We start from the raw sequence: 17951 nt of genomic DNA, 5'->3' as shown, positions 1-17951 counted from the left end.
CTGTCATGCTTTGTGCATCATAAAATGAATCAAGGCAATATTGTCAGCCTTACAGAGGTCAAAGATAGTAGTCAGTCATAAGATAAGGACTAACAAAAAGGAATACCTACCAAGCTTTGCCTCAGATGTGTCCATCTCCCATTTGCTTTTTGGAATGTAGCCCTACATTATATAAAGAAACACTGCAATGGTTAAACATTTGTGTGACACAGGGAGAGGGGGGGAGAGAGAGAGAGAGAGAGAGAGAGAGAGAGAGAGAGAGAGAGAGAGAGAGAGCATGCAGGGGGTGGCTGAAAAGAGAGCAGACTGGTTTATTAAACAAAGACAACTGACGGATGAGACTGCGTGAGGACTTATATTGTTAGGACATATAATGTAACAGTGGCATGCAAATATTTTGATCTTGCAAGTTCAGATAAACTAATGTGTTCAGGCTTAGCCTTTGTTCTTGTTTTGCTCCATGCAAAAGAAAAGTAAGAATGGACAACAGCTGTGCTCTGCTTTGGAGAACACACATTCTGTGCCAAAGTGCTTTCCTTAAAAAAAATATCATCAAGCAAACATCTATGTGCTCTTAGAAGGTAAAAAAGCAAAATGAGCAATTCAGTCTCCAATCACGTTGTTTGTCTTTGTGGGCTAATGACAATGTGATCAACATTTTAAATTACAGAGAACAATGACCCTGCAGTGTCTGCAGTGCTGCTGCTCAAGCTTTTAGACAAATATATGTGTTAACTAAACATGAAAATGTTTCCGGCCAAAAAGCACACTGTGCGCTTTTCTGACATAGCATCACTTTTCCCTAGCTGATCCTCAGCTGTCAAATTACACTGATGATATTTAGCTGGCTAGCACCAGTCCTAGGTAAGGACACACTAATGCATTCTTTTGACTCTTAAGACCACCCATTTGGAGATGGATGTAAAATGTTGAGAGGTAAGATGTCAACAACACCAAATGATGTCTTTTGTAGAAAACTTACAATATATTCAAAATAACCTTGCTGGATAGTTTGTTAATCTTGGAGGAAGTTATCTCGGATGGCTGCAAGTCAAAATCATGACTAGCAGGTGAGTGTTTAGTACGGTGCATCACTTACAGAGATGGCACCTTTTTTTTCTCCAGCTGACACAATGTTAATTTAAAGAAACAGGTAAATTATTTTATCTATGACAGACAAAAGAGCCTTGCAACACGTGATGAAATAAAATGAGTAAAGCTGATTTAGTTGCATCTGTGGCCCATCTCTGTCAAAATGTTATGATGTAATGTTTTGCTGGTTTCGTAGGTCCAATAACAACACAATTAGGTCAATTTATTTATTTATTTTTCTTTGACTTTTTTTGTCCCTACAGTCTTTTTGTTTTTCCTCTTAACTCCTTTTTCGTTTTTAAGGCTCTGTTGTGAAGACGTGGATCTTTCTCACACCTTTTAATTTCTTACTATAACAACATTAATCTACCCCTGCCTCACAAACTAGACTATAGTATTAGGTAAATCGTTTAATTCCACATAAGATATGCATTCTAAAATATATTTATGCATTTAATTATTTTATATTTCAGACATATGTTATTGTGCTTGATTTCATTATTTGATTTTCTTTATATTTTAGGATGCATTTCACATCTGTCAAAAAATATATTGTGATATTTTATTATATTGATCCCAAAATTAAAAATATCTATTTTCCCTTTTAGTTCTGGTGTGAGTTGTCCATTGTTGGAGATAACAGCCATTGTCTGCCTTTTCTCCCACATAATGGAACTAGATGGCACTCGGCTTGTGGTGCTCAAAGCGCCAATAAATGCATTTGAAAAACTCAACAGCAATGTCTCTTTTTGGAAATCATGACCCCGTTACTCAAGATAATCTTTAACACAAGTGTGTTCTATCAATTTTTCTGATTAGACCTCTGCTCAGGTTTAAGATGGGCAGAGCTTTTCTGAAATGTTCGCAAGTCACAGAGATATGTCAATCAAGTGTAGTCTGTACACGCACACTCAGTCACCGACAGGAAGTCTAATCAGGCACAGTAAGTGAACACATCTGTGTGGGTGGATGTTGGGATTGTAAGAGCTTTAAAAGAAGTCAATGTTTTTATTCGGTATATTTAAGGCACATATTGTAATGTTTTTTTGTAACAATGTTCAAAGTGTGCAAAATTATGCTGAATATACCAGTCTTTTTTCATTTGTTATGAGTATCCACACATGGGACGACAAAGAAAAATAAAACCTAAATGATGCTGCTGGAAATCTTCCAGCAGCATCTGCTCTAGTTTAATCCAAGTTCAGGCACTCTGGATTCCAGAGTCTAATGTACAAACTGATGCTTGTTAATAAACTGAAGAAAGGAGGCAACCTGTTGCTTTACAAGACAACAGACTCAAAGGTCTGTTCAGATCATTTATAAATAAATATATCTAGAATGTCATAGAAGACAGTGTCAATTAGCAGCTGCTGAATGCTCAGTCCACACACTGGGAAGTAACATCACTGTTGGATGTGGTCTCAGGTGCAACAAACAATATCTGACCACATCAACTGTAATGCCGGGTGTAATAAATTAAAATTGTTAATGTATATTAACAGTGGAATTGTGGTGCTACAGCAGATTAAGATGATGCAGCACCACAAGAAGACATTTTAAAAATTGTGTTTATACAATACACAATCATCTGATTTATGATTAACCACATTTCAGTAGGTAACATACATGTATGTGTTTAAGTATTATATTTAGCTTGATGTAAATTAGCTTAAAACCAGCATATAGTGGCATAAATAAAGTAGTGTCCTTCTCTATGAGGAAGCTTAATGGACATTTATTCCTGTCAAAGTTGTCTCCATAATGTTGGTTCATCCTGGGGGACACCACCAATGGACCCCATTAGATGAAATGGTTCATGCCCCTGGATATTGTTGGAGATTTTAAGGTTACATATTATGCAAATTTTCAGATCTATACTTCGATTTTTTGCTTCTACTAGAACATGCTTTGATGTTCAAAAAACACTTTTTCTCAAACTGCCCATGGCTGCTGCACCTGTATTCATCCTCTGTCCGAGACACTCTGTTGGAGTGTCTGTCTCTTTAAGCCCCCCCCCCCCAAAAAAATGCCAGTCTGTTCTGATTGGTCAGTGTTTCTTTCTTTAGTCTGGATCAACGGAAGTACATTTTCAGGATTATTGCCCGACACAGCGGAAGGTGAGGGACGTGCCCGATGTCCCTCACCTTCCGCTCTCTGTGTGTTGCTGTTCTCAAACTGTTCGATTTGGGGAAAAAGAAAAATCTACAAACTTCGAGCTAGCAAGCTACACGCTGAAAATGGCAAGTTTTGAAGAAAATTGGTGGGGATTGCTGTGGACGAAGTACACACACTGATACACTGTTAAGAGCAAATTACATTTAACCATGTATCCAGCTAATTTGAATAGCTCATGTTAATGTATTGTGTGAAGAGTTGACTTGATTTAATATTTTATGTGGCGTTTTCTTTCGCGTGGTGCAAATGTTCCACCAAAACAAGTTCCTTCCCGAGACCATTTTGCAGAGCCACCGTCGCTGCATCCGGTGCTTAGCGCCGCCCAAGACGATTGTGATTGGTTTAAAATGCTACACAACCCAGACTGTTTTTTCTCCTACCCTAGAACGTATGTGTGGTGTAGCCAGACCTTACTCCACAGCTCTGTGGAGATTGTGCTGGCGATGAGAGACTAGCATTTCTGGGTCTATATACATTTGCCTAATTTTTTTAAGCTTAGGCCACATTTAATATGAATCGTAACATTATATTTATGACAGAAAATAAGGAAGAGCATAATCCTCCTTTAAGCAAAGCTTTAGAATGTAACCTATATTTATTGTTGTGACTGAAATGAGCCATGCTTTATATAATTAAATTTTGCTCATCTCATGTTTGTCTTTCTGCAAACAAGGAACATAAATTTTCTATTCACACATTTTGTTAGAATTGAGGAGAAGTTCACTGGGGGCCACAAAACCGGGTTTGGAAACCCTTGATAAAAGCAACAGTTCAGATAAAGACACTTACAGGGTTAATTTGAGGATAATTTGTAATCAGTCTAATCAGTCTAACGTCTGTAACTTCCTTCTGTTGTAATTTTTTCTTGATTACAGCCACAATAGTTTATCTACGCTGCCAGGAAGATGGACAACAACAAAAAAGAAATCAGAACTTTGTATACAAGATTATACAAGATATTATCACTAAGGTTTTTTTTAAATAAATAATTGTAATTTGTTGACTTGGTTCAGGAGGACGATATTTTAACACTATTTTAAAGAAAACTTTAAGAAATATAACTGGAAAAATTGTCTTTACTCAGAGAACCAAGGTTACAATGTAACCAAGCGTTTCATTGCAGCAATAAACAAGGAAGTAGGCTGCTCTTGTATTGATTCATGACCATTTTAGGCTGATGGGAGAAGATTTCTCTTTGTTTAATATCATTAAAAGTAAAGATAGGTTTTGCTTTCTGCTTCAGACTCATTAAAAAAAAAAAAAAGAGAAAGAGAGCGAGCTGCGCAAGTCAGCGCCACACTGAACTGCACGCTGCAGTCCATGTGTGTGTGTGTCAGGCGCGCGCGAGAGAGAGCCTTTACCCTCTTAACGTTTGCTGGGTTTTACTGGCAGCTTTGTACAATTGCAACTCCCCTACCACTCTGCAAAAGTGAACTCCGAGTCAACTTTGGCAAACGGGCCGGGGATCATCTATGCTAATTTAGAGGTCCAAGCCAGACTCCTCTTCAAAGCCAGATGTATTATAAGACCAACCAGGTCGGACTTCATCTACTGGTGGCTGCTCTGCACTTGTGACAGATATCGCGAGACAATTTGTACCTCGACAAGAAGTCTCGTCACATTTTAATGTCGCGAGATCTTGTGGGACGAGATCTCGTCACACCTCCACTAGCTAGGCACCAGCTGTGTCTGATGTTTGCTGCTGAGCAGTTAGTATTCAGTGGGTTATGAGCGCAGTGAGAGTAAACCAAAACAGTAGATCTGCGGGCCGGGCTATGAAGCTTTGTAAAGCCGAGGGGAATTACAGATTTGGATGATAATTATGAGCGATCCCTTTCACATTGTTTTCCATTGTCATTTGTAGGGTTGGGTACCGAAACCCGGTTCCACTATGGTACCGGTTCCTACGCAAACGGTAGTATTCGGACCGGATTAGAACGCGAATTTCGGTTCCTCATTTCGGTTCCGACTGAAATATTTTCCCTCTGTCGCTCCGGACAGCGGCAGCCTCTTTTTTTCTTTCTCCCTTTTCTGCCGAGTGGTGCGACGTGCCGCTTCGCGGTGTGAAGCGTTGTCGGCGCTATTCCCCGACATGCACTCTACTATCACAGCTGATAGACGGCTTTTTGTACACGCTCTGAAACGGACGTAAAAATATCACACTTTCTCTGTAGTCTACCGTTAGCTAGCTACCGTATATGTAGGCTACTTTTAAAATGGCATATTTTCCCTCTGGGCTCACCAAAACTGACGTAAAAGCATATTAACAATTCACTGACTGCACGTGATCACTAGTAAACATTACACTTACTCTGCTAGTCCATCGTTCAAGACAAGACCCTGTAGCCTGCCCTTTCAAACTCATACCTGGGTGTGTACAGACCTCTTGGACACCGTCTGAGAGAGTTTCTCCTATGCAGTAGGCCTACATGCCATAAGTCAGGAGAGGTGTAGTATCTTGCCAGAGAAGGCAAATATGGTCATTTTTCTGCAAAAGAACTGCTAAAGTTTGAAGCTGGTTGGCATACCAACTCAACAACATTTATTTTGTTGTTACTTGTTAATAGTGTAACTGTTATTTGTTAAATTATTGTAGTTGTGTGTTAGGTGACTTAGGTTTACTCATTATATATTTAAGTACTTTAAAACGTTAATATAATGTTAAATTTAAATAATTTTCAATAAAAAAAAAACTCCATAAAAAGCCTTTCTTTTATGTCATTTTTCAGTTTTTCAAGAATTGGTTTAGGAATTATTTAGGAATCGGAATCGTTTTAAAAGTACCGGTTCGGCATCGGAATCGTAAAAATCCAAACGGTACCCAACCCTAGTCATTTGATACATTGTTATTATAAAACTATCTATTATAGCCGCTTTAAGGTAAAGCAGATTTGTCGTTAGGCATTTGATTATTAGGCAACTGTGCATCCGAGGCCGGTGGCTTTTTGTTTCCGCTGCTTTTTTCCCCCTCCTTAATAAAATTAATTTCATAATCACAAATTCTCAAACTTTTGCCCCACAGTCCAGTTTGATCACAAGCTTTGTATATATATGGTGACAATCCCCTGAAGGTACAAAAGGAAACATTTAAATTTCAAAACTTTCAAAATCTGTTACCAAGCAGTAAGTTCTACAGCTTTCAAGAATCTTTCACTGAAACCTAGTGGATATTAGATAGTCTGTCACTCTGATATTCAGGTAATTTTTTTTTATAGTTGGTTAATATTTCCCCAGAATAGTTGTACAACATTTTTAGAGCTGGTTAAATAATGATACAATTAGATATTATGTGAAAATGTATCAAAATCTGAGGCCAAAAACAATCAAGTCATGTCAAAGGCAATATTTACCTCTGTAAAATTCATTTGGCAGAAGAATGTCATTCATTTATTTCTTTAAAATCTCAGAAATTTGTGTTGAAAAGTATTATTCATAAGAATGTTTTGCACAACATTACTTTTCAAACTGATTAGATAGACACCTTTTCATTTTTTCAATCATGATTTTTTGATTAAAATTACATTTCTGTCTTTTGAAAAAATGTTTTTGCATTTTTGTGAATACAAATCATCAGGGATACGAAGCAGAATGGTCCAGTCTCATCCACAATGAGGAGGTTAAAGTTTAAGATCCCTTTTGCCAATGTTGGTACTTTAGCAACAATATGAATTTTAAAACTTCAACTTTCTTTTGAAAATTCTTGATGTGATGACAAAAATAATTTCCAATGTACCTATTTAACAATGAAATCTGAGGAAATGCTCAAAAAGACAACTAAATACCTACACTAGAAGCCTTGCAAATGCTCCTTTAGTTAATGGACTATTGCAGCTATCATTTCATTTTAGGACAGATTCACTACAGTATTCCCTATCTCGCTCCTTTATATTTTATCTGTTCTGCTCTAGTCCTTCCTCATAAACATGATAATAAATACATAATAAATTAAATGATTGAATAAGCCTTATGTGGTTGATGGGAATACAAATAAGTGGAAATGATTCTGAAAACGATGTGGCTATAAATGTAAGCTTTTCATGTCCTACCAGATCCCCCTCTTCTTCCTCCTCTCTCTTCAGCTCCTTAGGCTCGTCATCGGGATTGAAGTCTTCCATTTCAACCTAACACCACAAGCACATGTTAGTTTAACTCAGTTACTGAGAAAGGACTATATATATATATATATATATATGAATGAACACACATGGAATTATGTACTTAACAAAAAAGTGTGAAATAACTGAAAACATTATATTTTAGATTCCTCAAAGTAGCCACCCTTTGCTTTTTTGATAGCGCTGCAAACCCTTGGTGTTCTCTCAATGAGCTTCATGAGGTAGTCACTTCAAATGGTTTTCACTTCACAAGTGTGCCTTGTCAGGGTTAATTAGTGGAATTTTTTCCCTTATTAATGGGGTTGGGACCATCAGTTGTGTTGTGCAGAAGTCAGGTTGATACACAGTCGACAGCCCTATTGGACAACTGTTAGAATTCATATTATGGCAAGAACCAATCAGCTAAGTAAAGAGAAACGAGTGGCCATCATTACTTTAACAAATAAAGGTCAGTCAGTCCAGAAAATTGCGAAAACTTTGAATGTGTCCCCAAGTGCAGTCGCAAAAACCATCAAGCGCTACAACGAAACTGGCTCACATGAGGACCGCCCCAGGAAAGGAAGACCAAAAGTCACCTCTGCTGCTGAGGATAAGTTCATCCGAATCACCAGCCTCAGAAATCGCAAGTTAACAGCAGCTCAGATTAGAGACCAGATGAATGCCACACAGAGTTCTGGCAGCAGACACATCTTTAGAACAACTGTTCAGAGGAGACTGCGCGAATCAGGCCTTCATGGTCAAAGTAGCTGCTAGGAAACCACTGCTAAGGAGAGGCAACAAGCAGAAGAGATTTGTTTGGGCCAAGAAACACAAGGAATGGACATTAGACCAGTGGAAATCTGTGCTTTGGTCTGATGAGTCCAAATTTGAGATCTTTGGTTCCAACCGCCGTGTCTTTGTGCGATGCAGAAAAGGTGAACAGATTGATTCTACATGCCTGGTTCCTACCGTGAAGCATGGAGGAGGAGGTGTGATGGTGTGGGGGTGCTTTGCTGGTGAAACTTTGGGGGATTTATTCAAAATTGAAGGCATACTGAACCAGCATGACTACCACAGCATCCTGCAGCGACATGCCATCCCATCCGGTTTGCGTTTAGTTGGACCATAATTTATTTTTTAACAGGACAATGACCCCAAACACACCTCCAGGCTGTGTAAGGGCTATTTGACCAAGAAGGAGAGTGATGGAGTGCTGCGCCAGATGACCTGGCCTCCACAGTCACCGGACCTGAACCCAATCAAGATGGTTTGGGGTGAGCTGGACCGCAGAGTGAAGGCAACAAGTGCTAAGCATCTCTGGGAACTTCTTCAAGACTGTTGGAAAACCATTTCAGGTGACTACCTCTTGAAGCTCATCAAGAGAATGCCAAGAATGTGCGAAGCAGTAATCAGAGCAAAGGGTGGCTACTTTGAGGAATCTAAAATGTAAGACATGTTTTCAGTTATTTCACACTTTTTTGTTAAGTACATAATTCCATGTGTGTTCATTCATAGTTTTGATGCCTTCAGTGAGAATCTAAATGTAAATAGTCATGAAAATAAAGGAAACGCATTGAATGAGAAGGTGTGTCCATACTTTTGGCCTGTACTGTATATAAAAATAATATGTAATATTATGAGAACTTTTTAAGTCTTGAAGACCTCACCTCTTCTATAGCAGCATCCTGAAGCAGGGACCGGACATCCAAGCGTACCATATGACGGGGTGAAGACTCCCAGTTGTTGGACATCTGTGTACAGAATGCTCCATTAGGAAGTGCATTCTATATGTATGAGCTTTAGTGGACATTACTCTTATTATGAATGTATCTGAGGCAGTTATTTTATATTACAGACCTTCATTATATCCTTAAGCGTGCGCCCATGGACATTTCTCTTTGCACAAGTCTGAGTGTCTGCAGTGATTTCAGCAAGATACACCTTGAAATAAGAAAAACAAAACATCTTAAGCACATAGCTGGTTGGAATAAATATAATTTATAAAATAAAATTTTAAATTTTTTCGGAGTCATTAATGAACACAACTTACCTCAAAGCCTTTTGTTTTGGCTGCGCTCCAGAACTGATCAAAATGTTTAACCCTGTCATTAATAGTGTCTAAAATGATGAAGGGGAAAAAGCCGTCATCCAGAGTTTTCTTGAATGTTTTAAGCATGCTGTTCCGGTAGGTATCCTCCATCTCTGGCTCATACTCATACTCAAGAACCTGCAAGACAGGTTTATTGTATTACATTCTTTATATTGTCTACATCTACATCTGAAAGTTGCTACTGCTCACTGATGCTCAATTTGATTTCCAACTGCATACTTTAGCACAACTTTTGTTATTGTTGCATTTCAGACTCACCTTGGTTTTGACTCTTCTCCCTGTGTCTGGGTCTTTCTCTACTTTCTCAACCTCAGTCATGAAATAATCGTCCAAAACAAGAACTCTTGGAGGTGCACCGCCACAATCGACTTCCTTATCCTTAATAACGTCAACAAGATTGAAAAGCAAAGTTTTCATGGTTCTATTTGCTTTGTTACAAAAGGCAATATTTGTTATGTAAAACATATTTTGTGGAAGGACATATAAACAGGCTCTACGAGTATTGTTTGTATATTGTTCTTAAAGTTCAGTTACATTACATCATTATTACATTACCATATGATTTGCTGGTATGACTCCACTCACCCTTATGAGCTTAGCAACATGGCTTTTTCCACTTCCTGGAAGCCCTCTCATTATGATGACAATCTGTTCAAATATATCACATAAATGAGTACTTAATATTATACAACAAACAATGTGATATTGCTACATCAAGAAACATTGCAGCAGTAATTAGTACCCTTTCAGGGCGAGATGATCTGCCAGGCGGTTTTAGGATATCGTCAATATTCTTGATTTCTGGCTTCTTCTCGACTCGTGGGGGTGGCTGGGGTGGAGGCGGGAGGGGTGGTGCAGTGGGAGGTCCTCGGTCCTCTGGATAACTTCTTCTTTCTACTGTATGATATTCATTGCAAAGTATTTATCTGAATGGCATTTTTCCCACATTATAGATTTACTGTAAGTGAGAAATAACCCTGTGATTTAAGTGTGAAGTGAAATTATTCCAAAACACAGTTGAAGTATGTGAGTACACATCTGGTACATACCTGCAAACTCAGAAGGGCTGAAAAAGCTGACACATCATTCCTCATTACTCCAGCTGCTAGCTAACGGTAGGCTAACGTTACCTGCTGTCGAGTGTAGTGTTACCGTAACTAGCGTCCTGTGCGGCGATGTTTCAGTTTCCTCTAACGTCCGTTTTCGGAGCATCAGAGAGAAGCGGAAGCATTTAAGTGGAATCTAAATAAGGCACCGATATCCCCTCCTAACCCCAAAAAAATAAAAACTCTTCGGATCTACACGATTCACGTGGATGACATTTTCCCCATTCAAAACAGCGATTTTCGCTGAAATGCGACAAGTTTGCAGGTATGCTGGTAACAGTGGGATAGAACATACCGTAAGGTGAGGAGCTATGACTGTAACGCTCAGGCCCACTGCGGTCAAGTCCAATGCGCTCGTTTCGAGGTCTATCATAGCCAGGCCGTCCATAATGTTCGTCTCGATCACGACTGTCACTTCGCTCCCTCTCTCGAAGATCCCGCTCTCTCTCCCTGTATCCTGAGCGCGAGGAAGGTGCCAGTGGAGATCTACACAGAGGAGGAGCATTGTTAAGTATTTGTTTTATCAACAGAATTTCTTGATTCAAACTGGCACACACGGACGACTAATCACAATGTACTGACACAATGTGATATAGTACCTTTCTTCAACCATGGATTGTGTGCTTGAATTAAAAACAGACAAATAGAAAACAATATTACATATGTACAGAAGCAGTGCACTTCCCCCAGTACGGAAAAAAAAAAAAGGTGTAAAAGAGTAACATGTTACCTGTCATCTCTTTCTCGTAGGGGATAGCGCTCCCTCTCATATCTTTCCCTTTCATATTCAGGTTGCAGCTTTTCTCTGTATAATTCCCTCTCTCTGCTGTACTCCCGGCGGTCCATGTAAGGGTCCAATCGTCTTTCATAATATGGGTCTCTGCTGTAAGGATCTCTGGGACCAAGAGGTTCTAGGAAAATGAAATGAAAATTAAACAGTTAGAAAATTACAAATGCAAGCTCTGTTCGAGTTAAGCTCAACCCCTTGTCTAGACCGCAAACGTCACATCAGCGGTGTTTTCACGTGACACTGAAGCGACTGTCTATACCGGTTCCGTCTGGTCCAAGCATTTCAAAGCATCAAACAGCAAAAGAGCAGCCACTCTTCTTTCACATTTCCCTTGGACACTAAACAATGTTACCCATTCAATATCCTATAGGCTCTGATAAAGTCTGAGGGAGGACGAAAATAACTTAAAAAAATATTTTACGCCCGTGAGACGCAGCTGAGAGGCAAGTCTGCATAGAGCTGGTGCCGACAGCTGCACAGATTAAAAAGAGAGAGGATCTGTAGCAAAAACGCACCGACATGCTTGCGATCTAGACACAGGGTTACAGTATTGAGACCAGGGCTTAAAGTGAAAAAAAATTCAATATGCACTCATTAAAGTTAATTTGACTGGCAAAACAGTTAAAGTCCTTCTTACATTACACAATAATAAAAGTCATAGTTTTTAAGAAGTAAAAAGTTTTGGATCAATTTTTACTTCTTTCAACCATATATTAAATTAAGAGTCAATGTAGATTTACATATTGCAATAATATCATAATCCTACAATGAATCATTGTGAAAACTAAACTTTCTAGATGTGTGGTTACTTTGGCAAAAAAGCGAATTAGTACATTCATGATTTTGTCCATGTTGATATTAGTTGTCATGTACATTTATTAAAAACGTCACGTTGTATAGCCTTCATATAACTAGACCGTTATGTTTATATAACTGCCATGCTGATTCCAAACAGACAGCTTTGTCAAGTCAGTTTGGGCTTCAGATAGCTTTTCCACAGTGGCCATCATTAATGACAAATCGTGTTCCGCTATGAACGTGCACACACACCGTCACGTATTGTTTGTATCACAAACACGGTCGGTCAGTGAAGGCGCAGTCGCAGCGGTAGATGTCGTTGCCGGTATATTACTCGTATGACAGAGTGCATGGACCAAAGCTTTCTTACCACTGCTGCCGTACAGTATCTTCCTTCAACATGCGCTGCAGAAGCAAGCACCCGGCTCCCTCAATTTGAGGCACCAAGTGCTAAACAGCTTCCCGTCTCCACCCTTATCCTCTTGTCATCTATTCATGCCCAGCGCCACTTGTTTTGAACTCCTTTCTCAACTAAAGCTGTATCTACATGCTCCAAGTTTGATAAACTTTGCCTCCATTTTTTTTTAGCTGCGTTACCACAGAGACCCGCCCTACTTTGCATCCGATTGGCTAGAATTTGTTTCATTGGTAGGTGGAAGTTTGATGATTGGCTAAATCCAGCGCATCAAAAACCAATCCCATGTGGACTTTTTAATTTATTAACTTTTTCTAAAATAGTCATACGCCAGAAATCGGGCACAAGGCCCGAGTAATTTAAGCCCTGCGTTAGTTAGAGCTGCGTTCTTCTCATATGATTGGTAGGTGAAATCAAGTGACTCGAAAATAATAATAATATTTTTCATTACAGCCGCACGCCGGAGATCCGGCACGGTGCCGGAATACTTTAATACTTTAAGCCCTGTGAGACTGACCTTTTTCATAGCCCCTGTCTGATGTCACTGGGTCAGGCCTCAGCAAAATTCTCTCACCATAAGAGATCCGCTCAACCGTGGCTCCAGGCTCTGAAACATTGAGGGTAATGTCACCAACAGTCCTGAAAATTAACCTGTTTTATCTGTTAAAATGTGTTTGTCTTTGCTGCTCATACCGTGACCATGCCCATAATCCACAGTCTTTGGAATCACTGAAGGTTTGGATGCAGGGAGAGATGGCTGGTAATCTGTGGCAGCAGGCTTAGTATCCCAAGACACAGATTCGGTTACAGCTGTCTGTGCAGCTGCAGTCATGCCCTGAAGATGACAGATGTAATATGATATTGAACAGTTAAATGCAAAATATTTCTGAAAACCTATACACATGCACACACATACATATACATATATATACATATATATATATATATATATATATATATATATATATATACATATATATATATATATAATTATATACATATATACATATATATATAATATATATACACATATACATATATATATATATATATATACACATATAATATATATATATATATATATATATATATATATATATATATATATATACATATACAATATATATATATATACACACATGCACACATATATAAAAAAAAATATACACATTATATATATATATATATATTAGGGCTGTCGATTAAAAAAAATTAACTAATTAATCGCACAATTTGCTGTAGTTAATCGCGATTAATCGCGTTTTTAAATTGAGACTGAAGCTTGTAGTAATGGATATTTAAATGCTAAATCACTTAACTTTGCAAATATGAAGATAAAACAAACAAGGAAAGGTTCTGCTAAGTTCAGAATGTTTAATATCTTTCAGAACAACAGCAGCAACAATTTGGCTTATTTAGTCCTGCTGAAGGCTGCTGAAAGAAAGAAACTGTCCGACTTGAGAGCAGATTTTTGTCACCACCCCCAATATTAGCCACATACCTAATATACCATATTCTGAATAATATACCATATTCTGAATAATATACAAATATATATATATATATATATATATATATATATATATATATATATATATATATATATATATATATATATATATATATATATATAGAGAGAGAGAGAGAGAATATAAATTACAATCTAGGCAGTACTTAATATCATAAATATTATAATATAGTGTTTAATCTGAATGACTAAGCAAAGCACATATATCTAAACACAGAAATGCACATCAATATCAATGTTACACATTAAACCAGTAACCCAAAACCACAAAGGTGTATGTTGGCCTAAAGTGAAAACAATGAGTGTGGTTTTGAATAGCGACGCTGTGCACAGCAATCCATTACCAATGTAAAGCGATTGACTACATTTCCCTTCCAGCACCGCAACCAGGAAGTAGCTTGGTGTGACAGTGAGACGCGCAATTTCAAACATTTACTGGAATATAGTCGCGGATACTATCGAGTCGACAGCGTTAAACATCAGACTGCAAATAAGGTTTTATCAGCGTGACCAACGTAACAGTTATCAAGCAAACAAATCAGCGACGCGTACATATCGGCAGCACAGCAGTAGCGCAACAGACAAATCAAACTTAAACCGCAGCTCAGTGTAGCTAAAATACAAGTTACCCGTGGGGCGCATCTCTCCTGACGAGACAACATGTCGGAACTAGTACTCGGTCCCGTTTATAGCCCGTGCTCATTCATTTCTGGATTCTAACACATCGTCTTTTTTCTCTTGGGATCTTACTGGTCCATGTTTCAACTCTTGACTGGCCCGTAGGCCTACTTCAATCAGGTAAGTCCCTCCTAGAGTACCGCCTGCTCTTATGGAGACGATATTCGTTTCTCAGCCACATGTAAGTAAACAAACACAGCTGCGTTAATTTACGTTAATTTTTTTTAACGAGTTAAATATTAAAAATTAAAATTATATATATATATACATATATATATATATATACATATTATACATATATATATATATATATATATATATATATATATATATATATATATACACACACATATATATACATATATACATATATATACATATATATATACATATATCATATAATATATATATATATATATATATATATACATATATATATATATATATATACATATATATATATATATATATATATATATATATATATATATATATATATATATATATATATATATATATATATTATATATATATAACTCTAGTCTGCCTTCAAGTATTCGCCCCTTGAACGTTTTCGACCTTTTGCCACATTTCAGGCCTCAAACATAAGAGATATATAAACTGTATTTTTTTGTGAAGAATCAACAACAAGTGGGTCCCAATTATGAAGTGGAACAGAGATAAATTGGCTATTTCAAACTTTTTTAACAAATAAAAACTGAAAAAGTGGGTGCAAAATTATTCAGCCCCTTTACTTTCAGTGCAGCAAACTCTCCAGAGTTCAGTGAGGATCTTTGAATGATCCAATGTTGACCTAAATGACTAATGATGATAAATAGAATCTAGCTGTGTGTAATCGAAGTCTCCGTATAAATGCACCTGCTCTGTGATAGTCTCAGAGGTCCGTGTAAAAGCAGAGAGCATCATGAAGAACAAGGAACACACAGCGCGGTCCGAGATACTGTTGTGGAGAAGTTTAAAGCCGGTTGGATACAAAAGATTTCCCAAGCTTTAAACATCCCAAGGAGCACTGTGCAAGCGATAATATTGAAATGGAAGGAGTATCAGACCACTGCAAATCTATGAAGACCCGGCCGTCCCTCTAAACTTTCAGCTCATACAATGAGAAGACTGATCAGAGATGCAGCCAAGAGGCCCATGATCACTCTGGATGAACTGCAGAGATCTACAGCTGAGGTGGGAGACTCTGTCCATAGGACAACAATCAGTGTTCTGCGCACAAATCTGGCCTTTATGGAAGAGTGGCAAGAAGAAAGCCATTTCTTAAAGATATCCATAAAAAGTGTCGTTTAAAGTTTGCCAAAAGCCACCTGGGAGACACACCAAACATGTGGAAGAAGGTGCTGTGGTCAGATGAAACCAAAATCGAACTTTTGGCAACAATGCAAAACGTTATGTTTGGCGTAAAAGCAACACAGCTCATCACCCTGAACACACCATCCCCACTGTCAAACATGGTGGTGGCAGCATCATGGTTTGGGCCTGCTTTTCTTCAGCAGGGACAGGGAAGATGGTTAAAATTGATGGGAAGATGGATGGAGCCAAATACAGGACCATTCTGGAAGAAAACCTGATGGAGTCTGCAAAAGACCTGAGACTGGGACGGAGATTTGTCTTCCAACAAGACAATGATCCAAAACATAAAGCAAAATCTACAATGGAATGGTTCACAAATAAACATATCCAGGTGTTAGAATGGCCAAGTCAAAGTCCAGACCCCAATCAATCGATAATCTGTGGAACGAACTGAAAACTGCTGTTCACCACCGCTCTCCATCCAACCTCACTGAGCTCGAGCTGTTTTGCAAAGAGGAATGGGCAAAAATGTCAGTCTCTCGATGTGCAAAACTGATAGAGACATACCCCAAGCGACTTACAGCTGTATAATCGGCGCAAAAGGTGGCGCTACAAAGTATTAACTTAAGGGGGCTGAATAATTTTGCACGCCCAATATTTCAGTTTTTTATTTGTTTAAAAGGTTTGAAATATCCAATAAATTTCGCCGAATACTTTCGCAAGGCACTGTATGTATATATGTGTATATATACAGTGCCTTGCGAAAGTATTCGGCCCCCTTGAACTTTTCGACCTTTTGCCACATTTCAGGCCTCAAACATAAAGATATAAAACTGTAATTTTTTGTAAAGAATCAACAACAAGTGGGACACAATCATGAAGTGGAACAAAAAAATTTATTGGATATTTCAAACCTTTTAAACAAATAAAAAACTGAAATATTGGCGTGCAAAATTATTCAGCCCCCTTAAGTTAATACTTTGTAGCGCCACCTTTTGCTGCGATTACAGCTGTAAAAGTCGGCGGGGTATGTCTCTATCAGTTTTGCACATCCGAGAGACTGACATTTTTGCCCATTCCTCCTTGCAAAACAGCTCGAGCTCAGTGAGGTTGGATGGAGAGCGTTTGTGAACAGCAGTTTTCAGTTCTTTCCACAGATTCTCGATTGGATTCAGGTCTGGACTTTGACTTGGCCATTCTAACACCTGGATATGTTTATTTGTGAACCATTCCATTGTAGATTTTGCTTTTATGTTTTGGATCATTGTCTTGTTGGAAGACAAATCTCTCCGTCCCAGTCTCAGGTCTTTTGCAGACTCCATCAGGTTTTCTTCCAGAATGGTCCTGTATTTGGCTCCATCCATCTTCTCATCAATTTTAACCATCTTCTTTCCCTGCCTGAAGAAAAGCAGGCCCAAACCATGATGCTGCCACCACCATGTTTGACAGTGGGGATGGTGTGTTCAGGGTGATGAGCTGTGTTGCTTTTACGCCAAACATAACGTTTTGCATTGTTGCCAAAAGTTCGATTTTGGTTTCATCTGACCACAGCACCTTCTTCCACATGTTTGGGTGTCTCCCAGGTGGCTTTTGGCAAACTTTAAACGACACTTTTTATGGATATCTTTAAGAAATGGCTTTCTTCTTGCCACTCTTCCATAAAGGCCAGATTTGTGCAGTATACGACGTTGTTGTCCTATGGACAGAGTCTCCCACCTCAGCTGTAGATCTCTGCAGTTCATCCAGAGTGATCATGGGCCTCTTGGCTGCATCTCTGATCAGTCTTCTCATTGTATGAGCTGAAAGTTTAGAGGGGCCGGCGGGTCTTCGTAGATTTGTAGTGGTCTG

The 17951-nt window shown here is 38.4% G+C and overlaps 1 protein-coding gene across 1 annotated transcript in view; it reads right to left on the bottom strand.

Annotated features, from left to right (window-relative positions):
- The window catches only part of ylpm1 (YLP motif containing 1), a 36680-nt gene that overhangs the window by 2217 nt on the left and 16512 nt on the right, over window positions 1–17951 (bottom strand). The window contains exons 9-21 of the mRNA XM_039781340.1: window positions 13274–13415; window positions 13098–13187; window positions 11308–11488; window positions 11177–11200; window positions 10873–11063; window positions 10214–10368; window positions 10057–10119; window positions 9730–9849; window positions 9412–9588; window positions 9219–9302; window positions 9029–9112; window positions 7314–7388; window positions 111–162 (exon numbers count right to left, since the gene is read on the bottom strand). Of these exons, the coding sequence (XP_039637274.1) occupies window positions 111–162; window positions 7314–7388; window positions 9029–9112; window positions 9219–9302; window positions 9412–9588; window positions 9730–9849; window positions 10057–10119; window positions 10214–10368; window positions 10873–11063; window positions 11177–11200; window positions 11308–11488; window positions 13098–13187; window positions 13274–13415 (1438 nt within the window). The remainder of the gene's footprint in view (window positions 1–110; window positions 163–7313; window positions 7389–9028; window positions 9113–9218; window positions 9303–9411; window positions 9589–9729; window positions 9850–10056; window positions 10120–10213; window positions 10369–10872; window positions 11064–11176; window positions 11201–11307; window positions 11489–13097; window positions 13188–13273; window positions 13416–17951) is intronic.

Source organism: Perca fluviatilis, chromosome 18, assembly GCF_010015445.1.
Source record: "Perca fluviatilis chromosome 18, GENO_Pfluv_1.0, whole genome shotgun sequence".
In the NCBI taxonomy this organism is placed as follows: Eukaryota; Metazoa; Chordata; class Actinopteri; order Perciformes; family Percidae; genus Perca; species Perca fluviatilis.
Note: the sequence above shows the minus strand (reverse complement) of the source record. Positions and strands in the feature narration are given on the sequence as shown.